Consider the following 21437-nt stretch of genomic DNA (forward strand, 5'->3'; position numbering starts at 1 on the left):
GCACAGTGGCTACATTTGTTTGCATTCCCACCATCAGTGCATGGGTGTTCCTTTCTCTCCACGTCCTTGCCAACACGTTTCTGTGATTTTTAATTTTAGCCATTCTGACAGGTGTGAGGCGATATCTCATTGAGGTTTTGATTTCATTTCCCTGATTATTAGTGATACTGGGCATCTTTTCATGGGTCGGCCATCTGGAGATCTGCTTTGGAGAAAGGTCTCTCCATGACTTCTGCCCATGTTTTAATTGGATTTTTTGATTTTTTGATGTTAAGCTGTATAAGTTCTTTATGTATTTTGATTACCAACCCTTTACTGGATAGGTCATTTGCAAATATTTTCTCCCATTCAGCAGGTTGTCTTGTTTTGTTGATTATTTCCATCACTGTGCAGAACTTTTTGATTTTGATGTCATCCTAGCAGTTTATTTTTGCTTTTGTTTCCCTTGCTTCAGAAACATATATTGAACGAAGTTGCTATAGCTGATGTCAAAGAAGTTACTGCGTGTGCTCTCTTCTAGGAATTTTATGGTTTCAGGTCTCTCATTTAGGTCTTACATCCATTTTGAGTTTATTTTTGTGTTTGGTGTAAGAAAGTGGCCAGTGTCATTCTTTTGCTTGTAGCTGTCCAGATTTCCCAACACCATTTGGTGAAGAATGTCTTTTTCACATTGCATATTCTTTCCTCCTTTGTCAAACACTAATTGACAACATAACTGTGGGTTGATTTCTTTAATGGGTTTCCTATTCCATTCCATTGACCTATGTGTCTATTTTGTACCTGTACCATATCGTTTTAATTACTACAGCTTTGTAGTATATCTTGAAATCTGGGACTGTGTTACCTTCAGTTTTGTTCTAATTTTTCCAAATTGCTTTGGCTAGTTGAGGTCTTTTTGTGATACCATACAGATTTTAGGACTGTTTGTTCTACTTCTTTTTTTTTTTTTTTATTTTTTTTAATATTTGTTTATTTCTGAGACAAAGAGACAGTGTGAGCAGGGGAGGGTCAGAGAGAGAGGGAGACACGGAATCTGAAGCAGGCTCCAGGCTCTGAGCTAGCTGTCAGCACAGAGCCCGACGCGGGGCTCGAACCCACAAACCATGAGATCATGACCTGAGCCGAAGTTGGACACTCAACCGACTGAGCCCCCCAGGTGCCCCTGTTTGTTCTACTTCTTGAAAAATGCTTTGGTATTTTGATAGGGGCTGCATGAAATGTGTAGACTGTTTTGGGTAGTATGGACATTTAAGGAATATTTGTTTTCCCAATTCATGAGCATGGAATATATTTCCATTTGTGTCATCTTTGATTTCTTTCATCAATGGTTTATGGTTTTCAGAGTATAGGTCTTTCACCTCTTCAGTTATTCCTAGGTATCCTACTGTTTTTGTGCAACTGTAAATGAGACTGTTTTCTTAATTTCTCTTTCTACTACTTCATTATTAGCATATAGAAATGCTATAGGTTTCTGTATATTGATTTGTATCCTGTGACCTTACTGAATTCATTTATCATTTCTGGCAGTTTTTTTGGTGAAGTTCTTAGTGTTTTCTATATAGAGTATCCAGTCAACTGCAAATAGTGAAAACTTTTACTTCTTGCTTACCAATTTGGATGCCTTTTCTTTCTTTTTCTTATCTGAGTGCTGCGGCTATGACTTCCAGTACTGTGTTGAATAAAAGCGGTGTGAATGGACATCCTTGTCTCATTCCTGATCTTATGAGGAAAGCCCTCAGTTTTTCACTGTTGAGTATGTTGTTAGCTGTGGGTCTTGTATATTATGTTGAGGTATGTTCCCTCTAAACCTACTTTGTTGAGGGCTTTTATCATGAATGTCTGGTGTGCTTTGTCAAATGCTTGTTCTGCATCTATTAAAATGATCATATAGTTTTTATCCTTTCTCCTTTTGATGTAATGTATCATGCTGATTGATTTGTGAATATTGAACCACCTTGGATCTCAGGAATAAATTCCATTGGATTGTGGTGAATGATTTTCTTAATTGTATTGTTGGATTGAGTTTGCTAATATCTTGTTGAGGATTTTTGCTCTATGTTCATTAGAGATATTGGCCTGTAGTTCTCTTTTTTTGTAGTGTCTTTATCTGGTTTTGGTATCAGGGTAATCCTTCTTCTGTTTTTTGGAATAGTTTGAGAGGGATAGGTATTAACTCTTCTTTAAATGTTTGGTAGGAATTCACCTATGAAGCCATCTGGCTTCACTTTTGTTTCTTGGGAGTTTTTTGATGACTGATTCAATGTCATCGCTGGTCACTGGTCTGTTCAAATCTTCTACTTCTTCCTGATTCAGTTTTAGGAGGCTGTATGTTTCTGGGAATTTACCCATCCCTCTTAAGTTGTCCAATTTATTGGCATATACTGTTTCAAATAATATTCATAATACTCTCATAATCTTCTGTGTTTCTGTAATGTTGGTTGCTATTTCTCCTTTTATTTGTGACTTTGTGGGAGGTTAGTTTTTATTTTTATGGGTCTGGTTGGAAGATGCATGGTATGACTTCAGTCTTTCTGATTTTGTTGAGACTTGTGTTGTGGCCTAACGTGATCTATTCTGAAGAATGCTCCATGCGTACTTGAAAGGAATGTGTATTCTGCTGTTTTAGGATGGAATGTTCTGAATATATCTGTTAGATCCATCTGGTCCAATTTGTCATTCAAAGCCACAGTCTCCTTGCTGATTTTTGTCTGGATAATCTATCCATTGAAGTAAGTTGGTTGTTATATCCCCCTACTATTATTATATTACTATCAATTACTTCCTTTGTTGTTAGCTTCTTTAGGTATTTGGATGCTCCCAACAGTGGGTGCATAAATATTTACAATTGTTATATCTTCTTGTTGGATTATTCCCTGTGTGATTATTTAGTGTCCTTCTTTGTTTCTTGTTATAGTTGTTGTTTTGAAGTCTATTTTTCTGGGGGGCACCTGGGTGGCTCAGTAGGTTGAGCATCTGATTCTCTGATATCAGCTCAGGTCATGATCCTCAGGTCATGATCCATGTGGGACTGAGCCCCATGTTGAGTTCTGTGCTGAGCATGAAGCCTGCTTGAAATTCTCCTTCTCTCTCTCTCTCTCTCTCTCTCTCCTCCCCCACTCCCCCTGCTCATGCTCACTCTCTAAAAAAAATTAATTAAATAAACTAAAAACTAAAATAAACAAAGTCTATTTTGTCTGATAAGAGTATTGCTACCCTGGCTTTCTTTTCATTCCCATTTGCATGATATATGCTTTCCCATCCTTCCCTTTCAATATGCACTTGTCTTTAGGTCTAAAATGAGTTTCTTGGAGGCAGCATACAGATGTATTTGTTTGTTGTATCCATTCCATCACCCTATGTCTTTTGATTAGAGCATTTGTTCTATTTACATTCAAAGTATTAATGTTAGGTATGTATTTATTGCTATTTTGTTACTTGTTTGTTTTTGCAGTTCTCTTGTTCTTTTTTTTCCTCTTGTTTTCCTGCTTTCAAGGTTTGCTGGCTTTCTTTAGTGATATACTTGGAGTCCTTTCCCTTTATTTTTGCATATCTGTAACTGGTTTTTGATGTGTGTTTACCATTAAGTTTAAATATAACATCTTAAGCATACAGCAGTCTGTATAAGGTTGATTCTAAAATCACTAAATTTGGGGGGCACCTAGGTGGCTCAGTTGGCTAAAGATCTGACTTTTGATTTTGGCTCAGGTCACGATCTCATGGTTTGTGAATTCGAGCCCCATGTCAGGCTCCATGCTGACAGCATGGAACCTGCTTGAGATTCTCTCTCTGCCTTCTCTCCCTGTTCGCATGCTCTCTTTCTCTCTCTCTCAAAATAAATAAACTTTTAAAAATAAATTTAAAAAAAAAATCACTAAATTTTCACTCCTCCCTCCCCCCCCCACTTTAGGTATAAGGTGTCATACTTTACATCCTTTTATTTTGTGAATCTTTTGGCAGATTTTTAAAATTAAGATAGACTTAAGTTTACTGTTTTTGTGCTTCCTATTTTTCTTACTCCTACTTATGGTCTTTCCTTTCTACTCGGAGAGTCCCCTTTAACATTTTTTTGTAAGGTTGGTTTCGTGGTCAGGAATTCTTTTAACGTTTGTTTGTCTGAGAAACGATCTCGCCTTCTATTCCAAATGATAGCCTTGCTGGATAGAGTATTCTTGGCTGCAGGTTTTTTCCCTTCAGCACTTTGAATAGATCATGCCACTCACTCCCTTCTGGCCTGCAAAGCTTCTGCTGAAAAATCAGCTGATAGACTTATGGGGTTTCTTTTCTCTTGCTGCTTTTACAACTCCCTCTTTATCCCTACTTCTTGCCATTTTAATTACTACATATCTTGGTGTGGATTTCCTTGGGTTGATTCTGTTGGAGGCTCTCAGGGCCTCCTGGATCCGGATTTCTGTTTCCTTCCCCAGATTGGGGACATTTTCAGCTATTATTTCTTCAAATACATTTTCTGTCCCTTTTGCTCTTTCTCCTTCTAGGATCCCTGTGATGCAAATAATATTACTCTTGATGGTGTCACTGAGTTTCCTTCAACTATTTTCCTTTTCTAGAAAGAGAGCACAAGTGGGGGAGAGGGGCAGAGGGAGAGAATCTCAAGAAGGCTCCTTGGTGAGCATGGATGCAGAGTTCAATCCCACAACCCTGGGGTCATGATCTGAGCCGAAATCTACAGTAGGACACAGCTGACTGAGCTGCCCGGGTGCCACACATTTTTTATTATTCTGTTTTTTTCTCACCTGCTCAGCTTGATTGATTTACATTACTCTGTCCTCCAGGTGGCTGATCCATTCTTCTTATTCCTCTACTATCCTATTTATTCCTTCTTATGTGTTTTTAATTTCAGTTATTGAATTCCCCATTTCTGTTTGGTTCTTTTTATGTATTCTGTTTCTTCATTGAGAGTCTCACTGAGGTCTCCCTTCTTTTCTCAAGTCCAGTGAATAATATCTTCATGATCATTGCTTTAAAATCTCAATTGGTCATATTATTTACCTCCATTTCACTTAGCTCCCTTGCTGTGATTTTGTCCTGGTCTTTCATTCGGGACATATTCCTCTGTGTCATTTTGTCTAACTCTCTGCATCTGCTTCTCTATGTTAGGCAAGTCAGGTATGACTCCCGCTCTTGAAAGTGGCGGCCTTATGAAGAGGTCCCAGCCGTGCAGTATACCCTGTTGACCAGGACCCGGAGCTTTAGAGGTAGCGCCTATGTGTCTTGTGTTTGTCTTATTGCTGTGGTGTTTGCCTTCAGTCCCGTTGTCCACAATGGCTGTCTTTGCCTGTTGTGGGCAGAGTTTGGTCCCTGTGTTTAGTGGGTGAGTCTGCAGGAAAATGCAAGGGTGGGACATGCAGTCCCAGCAAGGTCCGGACCAGTGCCCTGCAGGAAGGGGCCTGCAGCTGCCTGGGAAAACTGCCCAGGCCAGGATGGAGAGTGTGGGGGCAGGGCACGCTGTCAGCAAGCTAGGTGGAGCGTGGCACTGCACTGGTTTCCACCAGTGTGCACGTATCTAGGCTGAGGCGTGAAGTAGGGAAATGGCACCCACCAGCTTCCGTTGCTCGTGGAGAAGTCTCCCAAAGATCCTTGCCTCTCTAGCACACACTCTGAGATTAATTAATAAATCTCCTTCCCATATACCCAAGGCATTTCTCAAACTGCTGTTTCCATGCTATATCTCCTTGGGGCTGTTTGTTGTGCTGTCTCTGTAATGCGGGGCCTCCATTTCCTCTCGGTCTTCCAGCTCTTTCAGAGCCAAGCCTGCTGATTTTTAAAGTTCTAGGTGTTAAGCCCCACTGATTGTAAGAACTTGTGAAGTTAGTCCCCTCTGGATTTCAAAGCCAATGTTACTCATCTTCCCAGTGTAGGTCCCCCATGCCTGGGGTTCCTGGTGTGGGGTCTGCTCCTCTTCCCTGTCTGAGCCCATGGTATCCCTCCCCCCGTGGACCATCCCACAGCTCCATTTGGCTCCCACCCTTCCTACTCTCTTCAGTGTGGCCTCTTTGTTATGTTTAGCTGGAGAGAGTCTGTTCTGCCAGTCTTCAGGTCATTTTCTGGGTTATTTACACTGATGTGGACATTATCTAGGTGTTCCACAGGACGAGGTGACCCTAGGATCTTCTAACTCTATCTTCATGAGAGCATCTTGATATACCAAGTACTTAACCTTCACTCACTTAACACTCAGCCAACATTTGTTAAGCACCTACTATGTTCTTGGTACTGTCCACAGCTCTTATAATCTGTTTGCTTCAGATGGATAATATTAGGGAAGGTGAATAAATCAAGATTTTGGTTCAAACTGGTGTAAGACAATGCATCCACTCTCCCCTCAAGGTCCCACTGAAATGAGAAAACAGGTATTTTCTAAATTAGGGGTATCACTTGTGGACAAGGAATTTTGAGGAATTCTCAGAATATACAAAGATGATGGCATTAAAAGGAATAGGGGGAAAATCCCCACTCAGAACAGTAATAGGCAAAAACTACAAAAGATCTAGTGATTATCCAAGTGGAGAGTACAGGGTGTGGGGTTGGGGGCCGCCTGCTGAGGTAGACAGAGGGCTGGGCGCTGCTGGCCTAGCGCCCCCACCACATGCCCAGCACGTGCTGGCTGTGACTATGTCAGTTAAGTGGCTGACTCCTGATTTTGGCTCAGGTCATGATCTCACAGTTCATGAGTTTGAGCCCTGTGCCAGGCTCTGCATTGACAGTGTGGAACCTGCTTGGGATGGTCTCTCTCCCTCTCTCTCTGGCCCTCCCCCCGTCAAAAATAAACAAATATTAAAAAAAAATAAAAGAAAGTAGTGCATCTAGGTAAGACCATAAAGAGAAAAACTCTCTTACTAGTCCAACAGGAAAATCAATAAAAAGGCTTCATAGTCAAGGACTTTCACTGCATTATGTCCTTTATCTTATGATAAAAATACTTTCACATGATTCACCTTCAGGTTTCCAGGTAGGCGGAAAAAGGCTAAGAAGCCACTCTGTTTAAAGGAAAGCATTTACGCTGACGGTCTTGGGGGAAGAAAAGGCTCTTAGTTTTAAAAAGTCCGTGGTCTGCACCCTGTGTCTTAAAACTTTGTATCACAGGGAAAGGGAAGGGTGGCAAGGGCCGCTGTTACTGGCTGGCTGAGGTCCCTCGCCCCTCCGCCCGCCTGGCTAGTGGTGCTCTCTGCCAGCCAAGCTCCCCCCACCCCCATGCCCTCTGCCGGCAAGCTCCCCCACCCTCACCCCTCCCCCAGCCCCTCCCACCACACTCTCTGAGTTGCGGTGAAGTTGTGTGGCAAGAGCATTTATTCTTGTGTTCACCCCTGAAGCTGAGGTCTATTTGGCCCTTGTGCTTCACATCAGAGGAAGTGGAAGCCAAGATTTAATTATTAACATCGGAGTGGAGAGCGCTGCTTAGCATGGACAGGCATACGATTTCACTATGTCCGTATTTGTTATACACAAGAATCTGAAGTGTCTTTCGTTAAATCAGATGACTAGTCCTAGCCGTCAATTACCCAGTTTTTCCTTAAGGGAGAACCTGGCAGCAGGTACAGTTTACAGATCACCCCCACGTGGGAACAGGCTGCGTGGCCCCCGCACCTGAGGGCCACGGGCAGGCGTGTCTGAGATTCAGCAGGTCCCAGGGGCGGCTTCCTCCACCCGGAATCAGGTAGTGGAGGTAAGCGGAGCTGCCCCGCGGGAGTCCCGCCAGGCTGGTCACTCACCGGCCACCTGCTCTTTCACCAGGTGCTCCAGGGGCAGGCGGATGGAGTCGTGTTCCACGGTGCAGGTGACCAGGTGGGGCGTGGCCCCGATGCCCTCTGCGGTGCGGGTGCGCTGGAAGTGTTGCACCACAGAATGGATCACCCAGTTGTTTGACTGCGGAGGGATAGCACAAAGAGCATTCGTAAGACTGGCGCTTGGGGAGGACCAGGAGGCACTTTCTCTCATTTCATTTGCCTTGTGGCTAACACTTAAAAAAAACAAAAAACAAAGAAACAGTCCCAAAGAAGTTCAACGTCTGCATCGCACCTTTTGAACGCCCAACCACAAAGATTTGGGGTTTCAAACTTTCAAAAATGTCAGAATTCATTCCCAGTCAATTATGTCTGTCTTGTTAAAGCAATGTTACAGATTTTTACATTTTATAAATCTACCAAAAAAGGAATATTGGACCCAGGTACCCAGGGCTGACGGGAATGTAGTCTGGCATATTAAGGGCCATTTTATATCTATCAAATGAGCCCTCTGACCCAGAACATCTGCTTCTTGGACTTGATCCCATTGCTACACCTGCATAAAGCAAAATGATGTGCAAAGGTCATTCCTAAGGGTTAGTCCTGAAACAGCTCGACCTGGGATAGCCCTTCGGCGCCCACCAGTAAGAAAGCTTGGTGACTACGTCATGCAACAGTGTTCGCTATATACCAACGTGTGAACACCAAGGGATCCCTTTATGCGCAGATCCCAAAAGATCTCAGATAAATATACTTGCTGCATAATAGTAGTTTTAAAAAGGCAGCAGACATTATACACAGTATCCTACCCAATTTGTATCAAAAAGGGGAAATACAAACACATTTGTTTAAATATGCAAAAATATGCTTGAAAAGGTAAAAAAAAAAAGGAAGGAGATAAGAATATATAAATCCTGGGGCGCCCGGATGGCTCAGTGGGTTGAGCGTCTGACTTCGGGTCAGATCATGATTTCACGGTTCGTGAGTTCCAGCCCCACATCAGGCTCTCTGATGTCAGCATGGAGGCTGCTTTGGATCCTCTGTCTCCCTCTCTCTCTGCCCCTCCCTTGCTCACGTGCTCTCCCTCCCCTCTCTCTCGAAAATAAATTAACATCTTTTAAAAAAAAGATGTATAGGGGCGCCTGGGTGGTTCAGTTGGTTAAGCGTCTGACTTTAGCTCAGGTCATGATCTCACGGTTCGTGGGTTTGAGCCCCGTATCAGGCTCTGTGCTGACAGCTTGGAGCCTGGAGCCTGTTTTGGATTCTATATCTCCCTCTCTCTCTGACCCTCCCCTGTTCATGCTGTCTCTAACTCCTTCAGAAATAAATAAAACATTAAAAATAATTTTTTAAAATAGGATATATAAATCAACGTACTTACTTGCTTTTAATGCACAGACCCTCCTTGGAAGATACTAGGAAACTAACAATATTGGCTTCCTGTATCCAGAGAGGATAAATGAAGGGTTCCGAATAGAAGATTTTAAAACAACAAAACAAAACTTTTCTCACAAAAAAAGTGTGTAAAATATAAATAGAAGTTCAGGACCACCTGGAGGGCTCAGTCAGTTGAGTGTCTAACTCTTGACTCCGGCTCAGGTCATGATCTTACCAATTTGTGAGATCGAGCCCTGCATCAAGCTCTGTGCTGATAGCATGGAGCCTGCTTTGGGATTCTCTCTCTCTCTCTCTCTCTCTCTCTCTCTGCCTCTCCTTACCTTGTTCTCTCTCTCTCTTGCAAAATAAATACACTTTAAAAAAAAAAAAAAAAAGATCTTTTTTAAAAAAAGGTCTTACAAATTCTTTTTTATTAGATTTACTTCCTACGTGTTTGATATTTTCCGTGCTCTGTTAAACACCTGAAGCCGCTATGGAAGCGTGAAGATGGATGCAAAGGAAGATGGACACCCTAATGCCCAGCAACCCTTTGTCCAGGAATTTGGTACTGATGCTTAGTAATGTGGCTCGACGGCCCCCGCCAGCGTTGGCCAAATGACCACCTTGACAAGACGAAGGCAGCTGACGCCACGCACCAGGCCCCTCCCCACCCTGCCCAGGTCCCGCATTCTCCTGTAAAGCCCCTTGGCCTTCCTCCCGGGGGGGTCTGCACGGTGGAAGGCTCCCGCCTGTTGCGGCCTCCTTCGCCTGGCAGAGTGAGAGAACTCTGTCCCTCTTCGTCCCCAGCCTATGTGTCACAGAGGCTGATTTTCCACCACACACCTGCTTGTGGCCAGAACATAAAAACACCATTGATTTTTGTATCTAAAAACTGCTAAATGTTCTCATTAGCGCTAATAATCTAGCTGCAGATTCTCCTGGGTTTTCCTTTCTTTTTTTAAAGCTTATTTATTTTGAGAGTGAGAGCGTGAGCAGGGGAGGGGCAGAGAGAGAAGGAGAGGGAGAGAGGGAATCCCAGTGCTTAACCGACACTTAACCCAGGCAGCCCTCCCCCGGGTTTCCTGGGTGGACAGTCCCATCACCTGCGGGTGACGGTCATGCCTTCCCTCCCAGAAAGGAAGCATGACAGTGAGCGTTACTGGGAAGCCTTGATGCTGTCACACTGTCTCTGAGTCACACTGTCTCTGAATCCTCCTATCAGTTTACAAGTACATGGGGCGCCTGGGAGGCTCAATCAGTCCAGTGTCTGACTTCGACTCAAGTTGTCTTCCCACGGCTCATGAGTTCGAGCCTGGCATCGGGCTCTGTGCTGGCAGCTCGGAGCCTGGAGCTGCTTGGGATTCTGTGTCTCCCTCTCCCTCTGCCCCTCCCCTGCTCACACACTGTCTGTCTCTCTCTCAAATATAAATAAGTATTAAAAAATGTAAATAAAAATAAATAAAAATAAAAATGCATCTGAAATGGGTCAAACATCAAAGCCTTAATAAGGCAAACAACTTAGTAGGATTTAAAAGACTAATTCCAGCACAAGACGAAGGGCAGACTCTCTTTGCTGAAATAGCGCAAAGACAATGAATGCGCACATGATATCACAAACACCCCTCAGCCACCTGGGGTTCACTTCGAGGACAGACACCGGCTAGTTCAAGCTGAACTGCAAAACACCACGACCAAGGATCAGTCTCTTTTTAAAGGAATAATACCAGGAGGGAGTCAGGTTTCATTGCTTCACGTAACTTACAGCACAAAGACGGTGAGCCTGTCTCAAGACTTTACCTCGGTGCCCCCGGAAGTGAAGATTATGTCCTGAGGTTTCCCACCTATCATCTTCGCGAGGTTGTCCCGAGCCGTGTCAATAATGTCCTTGGCCTTCTGACCTTGAGAGACCAGAACGGACACTCACCACTGTTGCTTCACCAAGTAAACACCAGCCTCAGAGAAGGAGCAGACGCGCAGCAGCGGCGCCGGGGGCACTTCTGAGACGACGCGGGTCCCGCTCGCGTGACCACAGGCCACAGCCAGGAGCAGCCGGCGCGGGGGCGGCAGCCGAGCCTCAGTGAGAACTCCGGGGACCGAGCAAGGGGCGGCACACGGGGGGGACGCCCGCGGACCCTGAAGCGGCCGCGGCTGCCATCCACCCGGCTGCTACGGGAGAGGGAAGCTGTGGGCCTCTGCCCCGCCCCCCGTTCACTGACACAGGAGGGTCAAGGGATGAAACAATTTGCTTAAGACCACGCTGCAACACGACAGAAATAAGCTGAAAGGGACCACGTGCCTCGTCAACACGAGGCCCAATGCCGCCTCGCGGGCGCCCCAGGAGCGCGACGGAGGTGACTGCCTCAGGGATGGGCCTGCAGTCACACGGGGCCCACGCGACCAGCCTCACCAGCTGGGAGGAAAGGAGCCAGATCGCATGTGGCAGAGAGAGGAAGGGCACGCGGGAGGGGGTTCTGACCGTGTGGGTGGCTCCTCCTTAGTCTGAAGAGCAACTGTCTGCAAGGCTTGCTGACTGTTCAGCACTACCTGTAAGGGGGTGGCAGGTAACAGGCACCACGGAATCAGTCAGTTGTACATAAACAGAAATGTAAAATCATGCGGTAAAAATCAATATACAAAGTAATCCACACAACCCTTAAAAGACCATCGTATAGATTTTTAAAAATGTTTTATTTATTTTTGAGAGAGAGAGTAGAACAGAGAATCCCAAGCAGGCTCTGAGCTGTCAGTGCAGAGCTCCATGTGGGGCTCGAACCCACGAACCGTGAGATTATGACCTGAGCTGAAGTCGGACACCAAATCCACTGAGCCACCCAGGCACCCCTACGATTTGTATTTTCAAAAAGGATCTAATGCCACCTGAAACAAAAATGAATACTGGAAGAAATTAGAATATGAAAGGTGATGGGGCGCCTGGGTGGCTCAGTCGGTAAAGCGTCCGACTTCGGCTCAGGTCATGATCTCACGGCTTCTGAGTTTGAGCCCCAGAATGGGCTTTGGACTGATCGCTCAGAGCCTGGAGCCCGTGTCCCCATCTCCCACTGCTCCCCGTCTCCCATCACACCCTGCTCGTGCTCTTGCTCTCTCTCTCTCTCAAGAATAAAACATTAAAAATTTTTTTTAAAGAATATGAAAGGTAAGGGAATACTGTCCCTGGATTAATGTTAAATCCCTGGAGCGGGAGAGCGTCCTTGATCCTTAGGAGACCGCTCAGGTGGTTAGGATGCCTCCGGCTGGATGTAACTTATGTTCAAATGATTCAGGAAAAAATGGGGCAGAGTATTAATACTTGATAAATGCAGGTAGAGGAAATGCAGGTTCATTATACTATGATTTTGCCTTCTCCGCAGATGTTATGTTCCAAAACAAAACTTTGGCACAAGTAGTTAAAAATGCAAACCAGACCATGACCTTTGTCTGACAGCAATGGTCCCCCCATTTCCCTCCGCTCCCCAAGGGAATAATTCAGTCTTCTCTTTTGAAAAAGTAATATCCTCAATTGAGGAAATCGGAATATGGCTGAAGATCAGGCCAGGACCTATCATGTTTTCAGGTTTGAAGATGGCACTGTGATGGGAGAAAGCCCTTTCTCTTACAAACACACACACACACACACACACACACACACACTTCTCTTACACACACACACCTCTCTCTTACACACACACACTCACACACGTGCGCGTGGGACCCACGACAGGCAGGTACCATGCTGCCTGTAACTCCAGGGCTCATGGAAAACACGTGTAAATTTAGAAAGAAAGAGATCAAGGTCATGTGGCGGCGCTGTTGGGACCTAGGAGGCAGGAGACAGATGGCTGTGTGTGTTCTCACTCTCACATGTCTGCAGTGTTTGAAGCCGTTCATGTAGCTGAACGTAAAGGGTGGCTGGAGCCTGTGACTGATGTTACATGAGACTCTGAACCCCTCTCTGGGTGCGAGAGGGAGTAAGGGACGTGGTGGCTCCCACGGCCCCTGAAAGCAACCCTCCTTCATCGGGTTGCTCCTCCCCCAGCGCCCCTCTACCTCCCCCAGCAGTGGCCCGTTTCTTCCTTCCCTTTCCCGCCTCCAGCCCTCCTAACATTCCCTCTGGAACCCTCGGCTACCAGGCTCCCAAATCTACTCTGACCAAAGTCACCGTGTGCCAAATCCAGGTCCTCACCTCCTCCCCCAGCCAGCAGCGGCTCGCAGGGGGGCTCCCTCCTCCTCTGCGCCCCTTGCTGGGCCGGGGCTCCAATTCCACACTCCAGATGGCCTTACGCCCTGGCAGGTCCTCAGGTCCTTCCTCCCTGAGCAACTCAAGACTGAATAGCGGCTCGGTGCCCGGGACACCGCTGGCTCCGCTGGGTACCCGGCGGGCATCTGAAACTACAGCTGCCCAAAGCTGAATGAGTGCTTCCTCCCCCAGACCTGCCCCTCCTACGTCAGCAGACACACGGTGGCTCCATCCTTCCGGCGGCCAGGCCCATCGCGCTTCAGCTCCTGCCTTTCTCCACCCCATTATGCAACCCATCAGCAAATCCTGTAAGGCTCTGCCATCAAAAATACCCAGAATCAGACCCACCCCCGCGCTGCCCAGCCAGAGCTGAGCCAAGGCTCTTGCTGGAATATTTTCCTAGCAGACTCCCGTGTCCACTGACCCCCACCGTGGCCCATTCTCCAAGTGGTGGCCAAAGTAACGCCTGGACAACACGACACACTTGGCACCCTGTGCCGTAGCCTTCACCAGAACGGCGCTCGGCCCACAGTAGGTACCAACCGATGCTGCTTAAATCAGCTGTTCTCAAAGTGCGGCCTGCAGAACACTGGCCGGGGGCAGGCACTTTCAGGGTCCACAAGGTCAAAGGCAGTTTCGATGTAACAGTTAGACACTCATTCCTCCAAAGTACCTAGTGAAGCTTTCCAGAGGCTGCGAGATGTGAACAGACTGGGCACAGAAGCGGGTGGGGGTGTCACTGTCTGCTGCTTGGACGGACCTTGAGGAGACGGTCACATGTGCGACAGGGACATCCTTCTCACTAAATTTGTGCCATTTGGGAAAAGATAGTTTCTTTTTCACACACAAAAAATTAACAAGTAATGGATTTATTATTGAGTTTTTAGTGAATTCATAAATACTTAAGGCCTCTCCGCACTGCTCTCTAGAGCGGCAAATACCCGCATGCAGAGTGTGAGGGGCTGCGAGCCCAAACAGTTGGCGAGCTGCCGGGACAGCCACGTCACCGCTCTGCTCAGAGTCCCCTAGACGCTGCACAATGGTCAGATGCAAGCCGGGCACTCACAGCGGCCTCTACAGCCCTACGTGGCACTGTCCCCTGAGCTCCTGAACCCCCAGGCCGGCCCCACAAAAACAAAGTCCTCAAAGCCTCCCACAGTCCCTTGCTCAAAACAATGGCGGTACAAGCGTCTGGTGCATGTCCTCTGCGCTCAGGCCGCTGGCTGTCGCTCTGCCACGCTCCCTCCTACAACCGCAACATCTCCAGCTGGCACACGGCTCAATTATGGCCACAGTTAGAGTAAGGAAATCTCAGAGGAATGAAAAATGAAGATCTCATGTCCCAACTTGCACTGCAGTTGAAAGGCCGATGCATGGCCATCGGCCCAACCTCCGGCAATGGGGTATAAGCCAGAATGGCACACACAACTTCCAAAAGTATCGCTGAAGGACTCAGGCATTGCTTTCCCCTCCCTCTTTCTTTCCTTCCCACAGGCTGGACTGCGCACGTGAGGACCTGAGCAGGAGCAGCCACCTTGACCACCGGGGGAACGGGCAGGTGGAGCGTGGGAGAATCGGGTAGAAGGAGCCAGGGTGGCGGGTATTGGCTGTGTGACCACCTGGGCCCTGGACGGTCGGAGAAATGCTCTTCCACCTATTTAAGCTACTGTTCCATGGGGGTTTCTGTCTCCCACAGCCAAATGGGACATTTTCCACGCTGGCTCACACACGGTTTTTCTTTAGGGGGTGGGTATGGGAAACAAGAAATCTTCCTGTCTTATAACACGCACTTCCCACTTGAACCACATGCTGCTGCCTGGCTCCAGGTCATCAATAAGCCCACACCATGGCTCTGACTGGGTCCAGAACGCCACTCAAGGGCTTCGGCATACTTGACGTGACCAGTCCTTGACTGATGGACACTGAGGGGATTTCCAACCTTTTGCTGTTATAAGCAAGGCTGTGATAAGCATCCTGGGTATCGAAACTGTCTCTACATGTCCTTAACATCTTCCCTAAAATAAATTCTCCCACAGGAATTATTATCACATTAAATCATAATATTGTGAAGGTAATCAAACCATTCTATCATAAAGGTGATTTCCTTTCCTTCCCTTCCCCCGCCCCCCAGTTCTACCTGAGCACCAACAAGTGAATTGCAATGTATACTTTAGTTAAGGTTCTTAACAAAGAAACAAAGGCCTCGAAGACAACCTCAAAGCCAGTGACGGTCTCTATCAGGCCAAGAAGGGGAATTTCTCCTTCAAGCCTATTCTTTCTTTTTTTAAATGTTTATTATTATTTTTGAGAGAGAAAGAGAGAGAGAAAGACATAGCATGAGTAGGGGAGAGGAAGAGAGATGGGGGGGAGACACAGAATCAGAAGCAGGCTCCAGGGTTTGAGCTGTCAGCACAGAGCCTGATGCGGGGCTCGAACTCACAGACTGTGAGATCTATGACCTGAGCCGAAGTTGGATGCTTAACTGACTGAGCCGCCCAGACAGCCCCTTCAAGGTTATTCTTAGACTTCTTTATAATAAATGTTTTTTCTTAGCATTTCATTGTTCTCTATATTCTCAAGTTTAACTCATCAGAAAATACAAATTTACTAGAGGAAAGCTTAGCTACAAGGCAATGTCCAAAAGGTTAGCCAGAACACACATACCAAATAAACCAACACAGAAGTTAATGAATGACTAGTACCTGGTTTTGAAAAAGCTTTTAAGTTACCAAGCCGTGAAGCTTTTAGTAAACAAACACATATGAAAACACACAAAAGCCTGTAAACAAAGTTGTATATGGGGGCACCTGGGTGGCTCAGGTCATGATCTCATGGTTTGTGGGTTTAAGCCCCGCGTCGGGCTCTGTGCTGACAGCTCAGAGCCTGGAGCCTGCTTCAGATTCTGTGTCTCCCTCTCTCTCTGACCCTCCCCTGCTCAAGCCGTCTCTCTCTCTCAGAAAAAAAAAAAACAAAAAACATTAAGTTATATATAAGTATTACTAAATCCTAGGATTTGGCAACAGTATGTTGAAAGCTTTTAGTTCGTTATAATCCATATTTGTATTATCTTAATTATCTGATAAGCATTAAATTAAAAAGGCACAACTAGAGCACTATATAAAAAACATAATGTAAGTGTGACATAACACTACTGACTTGAAGCAAATTATTTTCCACACCACCAACTTAATGATCTACATTAAAACAAGAATAAGTGAGAAATAAGAATATTTTAACAAAAGTAAAGAATTTTTTTTAAATGTTTTTTTAATGTTTTTTATTTATTTCTAGGAGAGAGAGAGAGAGAGACAGCGGGAGCAGGGGAGGGTCAGAGAGAGAGGGAGTCACAGACTGAAACAGGCTCCAGGCTCTGGGCCGGCAGTCAGCACAGAGCTCGACGCGGGGCTCGAACCCACGAACCGCGAGATCATGACCTGAGTGAAAGTCGGACGCTTAACCGACTAAGCCACCCGGGCGCCCCAAAAGTAAAGAATTTTTAAGTAATTTTCATTTTTTAAAAAAGGCCATGATTATATGCAATCCTGATGATTTAAAAGATTTCACAATTTTTTAAGACTCAACTAGGACAGACAGATACCTGAAAGGGTTTTAATGGGTACTGTTATTACAAACAGCTCTTAATAAAACACCTTCTTTATCTGAGTAAGGGGGATGGGAGTGCGTGTTACAAACGAAAGATTAGTGTATCAACCGGCTCAATGAAGTCTGGACTTCTCTGGGAGTAAAAACAAAAATCAAACAAACAAAAGACCTACCAGAAACGACACCTAAGATTTGCAGTTAACAGAAAATCTGTTCAAAACCAAGTGACCACAGGCAGTGGCCCATGTCTCCGGGACAGCCTCCGCCCGCGCGTCTCCCATCTGGCAGCGTCTCCCAGGGTTACCTGCAGGGTAGGGGCTGCTGGGGTTTCCCCAGGCTTCCCGCATGGCCTCGGTCATGACCTGGATGACTTCCGGCTCCAGGGGGGTGGTTGCGTTATAGTCCATATACACTTTCCTGCTGGGAAGAAAACAAAGATGTGTCTGTTAAGGAAAAGGAGAGGAATCCGGAAGCGCAGCCACCCTGTGTCATCACCTGCGTAGGAGCGAAGAGCAAGGGCAGAGGCTCCTCTGCGTGAACACCACGCGGGCGTCCACACACTGTACACGGCAACCTCCACGTCTTCATCAATTATGGAAAGGTGTGCATCATTTTCCAATAATCTGGCGTTTACTAGTGTCCTTTACAATCACTAGGAGACCATCCACTTAGATTTTCAAGGCCCCTTCCCACCCCTTGGTAGGATCAGTGGTCCCGGCTACAAAGGACGATCTGTCTCCTGTCCTACAGACAGAAGCAGGGGCACCGTGCACCCGCAGACAGCCACCCATTCCACCGGGCTTTCTAGCTTCATCAGTAGTTTTTCTTTCTTTCTCTGCAATTTCTGGGACCGCCGGAGGCTCAGCTGATCTGGGCGCCCATTCCTCCCCACACCCTCCCCTTTGTGCCCGACACCGGGCAGACCTGCTTCTCCCTCCCAGCTTCACTTTTCTGTGCCTCGAATGACCACGACCCCTGAACCCACTTTTCTTTTTAGGTCTTTGCTCCATCTTGACTTTTTGTGAAGCCCCCTGCGGCGGCCGGTCCCCCTCCTCCCAGTGGCCGGAGACCCCCTGCCTCCCTCTGTCCCCACGGCGCTCGGCAGCCTCCGTCCAACACACTACACTGGGTCCTTGTCTCCTCCCTGCAGTCACAATGTCAGGGGCAGAGGCGCACAGGCTCTGTCACCCACAGTGAGAGCAGCGGCCGCCACACAGGGGCTGGACTCACAACAGAGAAGCACATCTGCTGACAGGCCCTCCTATGTAAAACTCACCTGTGTAGCTTTTCACCAATATCAAACCCTTCAGATACTTTCATAAGTAGGTACAATAGGTAATCCTGCCTAATACTATCATTTTACCTGATTTTAAAATCAGTGACGGGTTTTTAAATGTTTTATTCATTTCTGAGAGAGAGAGCGAGAGAGCGCTAGTGGAGGGGCAGAAAGGGGGGACAGAGGACCCCAAGCAGGCTCTGTGCCGTCAGCAGGAGCCGCATGCGGGGCTCCAGCTGGGGAACCAAGAGATCATGACCTGAGCCGAACGTGGCCACTAACGGAGCCACCCAAGTGCCCCTAAAATCAGTAACTGTTTAATGAAACCAATCCACATGAAAATTCAAATATAATTACCAACCGTGGCTGTTAAAAGTTTTAAAAAAAAGGGGGCGCCTGGGGGCTCAGTCGTTAAGCGTCCGACTTTGGCTCAGGTCATGATCTCACAGTTCATGGGTTCGAGCTCCATGTCGGGCTCTGTGCTGACAGCTCGGAGCCTGGAGCCGCTTCAGATTCTGTGTCTCCCTCTCTCTCTGACCCTCCCTCTGCTCATGCTGCCTGTCTCTCTCTCAGAAATAAATAAAACATTAAAAAAAAAAAGTTTAAAAAAACCCCAATATTTTCATGCAACATCTTGTTGTCCAAAGTCACCTGATTGGCTTAAGGCTTTGGTAAGTTTGAGCCCCCGCCACTCCCACACTGGAAAAGTGCTGTCTGCTGTGACTTAAATCTGCAAGTGCCCTTAATTTGGCCCACACTTCCTATTAAGTACCCTACATTTCCGCAGGCTACTAATGTCAGCTCCGGACTGCAGCTTTCAGTCTGCCGCTGGGGTGAGCTCATTTATGGCTTGAGTTTCAGATGAACGTTTTATAGATAACTCTGCTCTGTTATTTGCTTCTTCCTTAAAATGCTATCGCTCTCGTACGGGAAAGCTAAACTCTCACTATGTTCATAACCAAAATGTAATAAAAAGGTATTGTGAGCCTCCTCTCCATTCAAGTTTCTCTGCAGGACTTTCTCCCACCCCCCACCCCCCACCCCCTTGCTCAGTCTCCACCAAAGTGGACTGCCTGGTGAAAGACATGGTCACATGTAGGCCTGGACCCGAATTTTAAAGACACGCCACTACTCATACTCCGGTGGAGAGGACTACCAAACCAGAGGAAGCCCAACCCCACAAAGGGAAAATGCAAAGCTCCAGGTGGCTGAGGCCAGCAGCCAGGGAGGCCAGGTCCCAGAGCCTACTTCCCTGCAGGGGCGCACCAGCCAGCCCTGCGGGTTCCGTCGCAGACGCCCCACTTCGCCACCGCCGCCCTCTCCTAGACTTTTACGAAAGATTCCCAACGTTGCCCTGTCCTGCACCCGCCCGCCCCTGGTATACACGTCCCGAAGCCCTTCCGAGCTCCGCGGCCCTGCCAAGCCCGGCGCCCGGGCCCCGCGCGCGCCCGCAGCCCCGGCTCAGTCCCCGCCGCCCCCTCCCCTGCAGCGGCCCCCCGCCCGCCCGGCGCGCTCTCCCCGAACCTGAGCGCGGACTCTCGGACGTCAGCTGCGCGGGAGCCCTGCCCGCGCCGCGCCTCCCGGTTCGCAACCGCCAGCGTGAGCCTCCCCGCCGACGGCCGGCCCGCGCCGCAGGCCCGCGCGGGGCCCTCAGGTCCGCGGCGACCGCCCCCTGGAGCTCCCCCTCCGGGCGGGCCCCTCCCCCGGAGAGACCACTGCCCCCTCCCGACCCCCCGGAGCTAGACCCCTCCCCCGGAGAGACCACCGCCCACTGCCCCGTCCCACCCCCACTTCGCCTTCGGCCTCCAGGGGCGGTGCCCTCCCAACCCCTCGCCCCGCGGCGCCCGGAGGGCTTCCCCGAGGAGGGCGCCGGCCGCGTCTCCCTCACGGCGCGCACCTCTCCGGTGGGTTCTTCTCTCCACCGCTGCCGGGCTGACTCGCCGCGCGCCCTCGCGCGTCCCTGGTGGGCGCCGCGGCCGCCTCCATCATGCCCCCGCGGGACCCCAACCGGCCGACCGCGCGAGGCGCGCCCGGGGAGCGCCTCCGGGAGCCGTGGCGGAGGGGGCGGGGCTGCGAGGCCCGGGCGGCGTCCGGATTGGCTGAGCTTTGCACTCCGGCCAATGCCTGGGGGCAGCACAGGTGGGATGCCGATTGGCTGCGGGCGGTCAGGTGACGCGTGTGCGTCACGGGGGCGTGGTCACGGAGGCGAGGAGGCGGGAGTGTGGGTTCTTCTGGATTCCACACTCGTGCGTCCCCACGGGCCCAGGGTCGGGGCCCAGGGTCGGAGCCCAGGGTCAGAGCCCGGGCCGGGGCCAGCCTATCAAGTGGGCACTGTTGTCCCCATTTTACCCATGGGGAAATTGAGGTACGGTATGGACAAGCTCAGCACCGTGCCCAAGTTCACATGGACAGTGGAAGACCCAGAATTTGAAGTCAGAAATGCTTTGCCAAGAAGGTGAATTCTAACTGGCTTTTCGTAGACTTTCTCAGTTTGGCCTCCTGTTGGGGTCCAGGCGTTGTCTCTTCCGGTTCTGCAAGTCTCTACATTTCTGGGTCCCTTATTTCCTTTCATTCTTGCTTGCAAAGTGGCTCATTTCTTGCGACATGCAGCCTAGCAAAGGACACATCAAAATTTAAGAAGCAAAGAGACACACAGGAGCTCACGAACTCTCAGCAGAGGAGGAAAAGAAAGGGAAAGTAGGAAAGCATGTCCAAGAACAGATGAGCGTGTAGAGTGCAGCGGAGAGGGCGTCTGGAAAGTGTCTACCGTATACAGTAGGAGCCAGTGACGGATTTAGTAAGAGAACTTTTAGTACAGCAGTGCGGAGAAGGCAGAAAAGCGTGCAATGAGTTGACGGATGAACGGAACATGAAAGAACAGAGAATGTTGTCAACACTTTACCAAAGTTTGAAAAGGGAAGGAGCCATAAAAAGGGGCTACAAGACTAAGGGAAATATTTTAGAGACTGAACGTGTTTATAAGCTGCAGGGAGGTAGCTAAGGAGAAAACTGAAGAGAGAAGAGGCGGAGTCCTGGAGGAGATGGGAGGGTGTGCACTTAAGAGAGAGCAAAGGTTGGGGGTACTTGAAAGGGAGGGGGCAGGTTTCCTTCTCTAGATCTGTAGGGAAGGCTGTATGCATGAGAGCTGGAAGGGTCCAGGGACAACTGGCAAGGTGATTCATCTCAAGCACTTCTTGGACCAATCAGG

General features: G+C 48.2%; 1 protein-coding gene across 4 annotated transcripts in view; it reads right to left on the reverse strand.

Annotated features, from left to right (window-relative positions):
* SCLY (selenocysteine lyase) overlaps nucleotides 1-20275 on the reverse strand; it is a 37303-nt gene extending 17028 nt beyond the window's left edge. For 2 of the 4 annotated variants that reach the window (XM_039228524.1, XM_039228526.1), the window contains exons 1-4: nucleotides 20127-20275; nucleotides 17258-17373; nucleotides 10914-11014; nucleotides 7728-7881 (exon numbers count right to left, since the gene is read on the reverse strand). In XM_039228524.1, coding sequence (XP_039084455.1) covers nucleotides 7728-7881; nucleotides 10914-11014; nucleotides 17258-17373; nucleotides 20127-20218 — 463 coding nt within the window. In that variant the 5' untranslated portion in view covers nucleotides 20219-20275. Of the gene's footprint in view, nucleotides 1-7727; nucleotides 7882-10913; nucleotides 11015-11592; nucleotides 11661-17257; nucleotides 17374-20126 lie in introns of those variants that run through there. The other 2 variants (XM_039228525.1, XM_039228527.1) reach the window with 2 other exon arrangements.
* Between the last annotated feature and the right edge of the window lie 1162 nt (nucleotides 20276-21437).

Source organism: Hyaena hyaena, unplaced genomic scaffold, assembly GCF_003009895.1.
Source record: "Hyaena hyaena isolate Hyena2069 unplaced genomic scaffold, ASM300989v1 scaffold_31, whole genome shotgun sequence".
NCBI classification, from domain to species: Eukaryota; Metazoa; Chordata; class Mammalia; order Carnivora; family Hyaenidae; genus Hyaena; species Hyaena hyaena.